The sequence below is a fragment of the Solanum tuberosum genome, unplaced genomic scaffold (assembly GCF_000226075.1).
Source record: "Solanum tuberosum cultivar DM 1-3 516 R44 unplaced genomic scaffold, SolTub_3.0 scf00476, whole genome shotgun sequence".
Classification (NCBI taxonomy): domain Eukaryota; kingdom Viridiplantae; phylum Streptophyta; class Magnoliopsida; order Solanales; family Solanaceae; genus Solanum; species Solanum tuberosum.
In genome coordinates, this window is record NW_006239409.1 from 224,999 (window position 1) to 226,639 (window position 1,641).

The window sequence follows — 1,641 nt, forward strand, 5'->3', positions numbered from 1 at the left end:
TTATTTTTATTTTTATTTTTATTTTATTTATTTTTGTTTGATTTCAGTATTCACATTGAGACTTGATTAGATTTGAATTTGTGTAAGAAAATTTTACACAGGAATAAAACACATCTCTAACGAAGATGATTTCATATTAAGTTAGAACACAAACCCAAAATCTCTTATCAACACTAATTGAGTACTTATTATTCCGCTGCAACCGACCAACTACTTCTCACATTAACACATCTTACTTGAGGCATTTTATGATCAGTACATATAGTTGGTTTTTGGTTTTCGAGTAGAATTATTTCAAATATTATATTTAACCTTATTAGTTAGAATTATCTATGGTTGTAATACATATTTTTGAAAGATTTTTGTTGTTTACCTGAATAATTTACCCTTGAATACTGAACACAAAAATGAGAAAAATAAATAAAATCTGCAGTATACATACGAATAAAGAAACTTTTTTTTGTTTCCCACCCGGGTGTTCGGAGCCCACATTGGAGCTTCGACTAAATTCGGATAGCGCTTTGCAACGCCCATTCGGGGTGGCACTCCCTCCATACCCAAGGCTCGAACCCGAGACCTCTGGTTAAGGGTGAAACACTCCCACTAATGTACCACAACCCATGGAAATTTCTATACTAGATTTCCATCAATGTTTCAAAAGTTTCATTTCTTGCATAAAAAAGTTCATTTTCAATATTACTACCACATAACTAAGTACATTTGAATTGGCACTTGTCCACCAAAAGAAAAAGAAATTTTCAAGGCCATAAGGCTCCAACTGCCCTAAGCATGGGAACAAATTCTCCCTTAACATGAGCCTCCATTACTTTATCAACACCTCCCAACAGCTTCCCACCAACATACACCGCCGGCAACTCCCACGGTCCTCCGTCGCTGCCCTCAATCTTCGACAACTTCATTAACATCGCGCTTTTCTCCACCTCCTCTACCTCTACCATCTTTGGATTAACACCCAGTCTTTGCACCAAACCATTCACAGTCACACACATGAAGCATCCACGCACCGCCACTATTACAATTGGATTCTCCGCCACCACCTTTAAAATCCCCGTTTTTCTCACCTTTCTTCTGCTCTGATCACGGGGAGGTGGTGGTGATTTGCGACTAGTGGATCTACTAGATCCACTAGCAGCTGCAGCGGAGGATCCTCCGCTGCTTGTGGGAAAGAAATTTCGGTGGGAAGTTGTTTGAGGCATGATATCGGAAGGTGGTGAGAGAGTAATGGGAAGTAGAGATGCTGAGTGAAATATATAGAGGCGTTACAAGTAACGAGTAATAAATGGCATCATAGCTAGTATCGAATTCATATAATCTTAGTCACTAACTGCTTTGAATTTAGTTTGACTACCTTATTTTTCATGATTTATGGTGTTTCTTTTACTATATGTATATATACTTACGCAATTGTTATTATAGAAAATAAATAAAGGAGATTTTGCGATGATTTTTCAATTTTTTGAATTAAGTAATTTGATATCCTTATACGTAAATATAATTAATATGGTTTGATTTTATGATGAATTTTTTACCAGTCTGAGCCTATACGCCAAAAACACACTAAGATTGAAAATCAGTCATCTATTATTATTTTTTAAAACAGAATTGGATTATTAGTGCAAT

At 36.0% G+C, this 1,641-nt stretch overlaps 1 protein-coding gene across 1 annotated transcript; it reads right to left on the reverse strand.

Moving 5' to 3' along the window:
- Positions 1–758: 758 nt before the first annotated feature.
- On the reverse strand, positions 759–1,217 carry LOC107058326 (glutaredoxin-C9-like). Its single transcript, XM_015303876.1, has one exon. It carries the CDS (start codon positions 1,215–1,217, stop codon positions 759–761), a length of 459 nt encoding a protein of 152 aa, XP_015159362.1.
- Between the last annotated feature and the right edge of the window lie 424 nt (positions 1,218–1,641).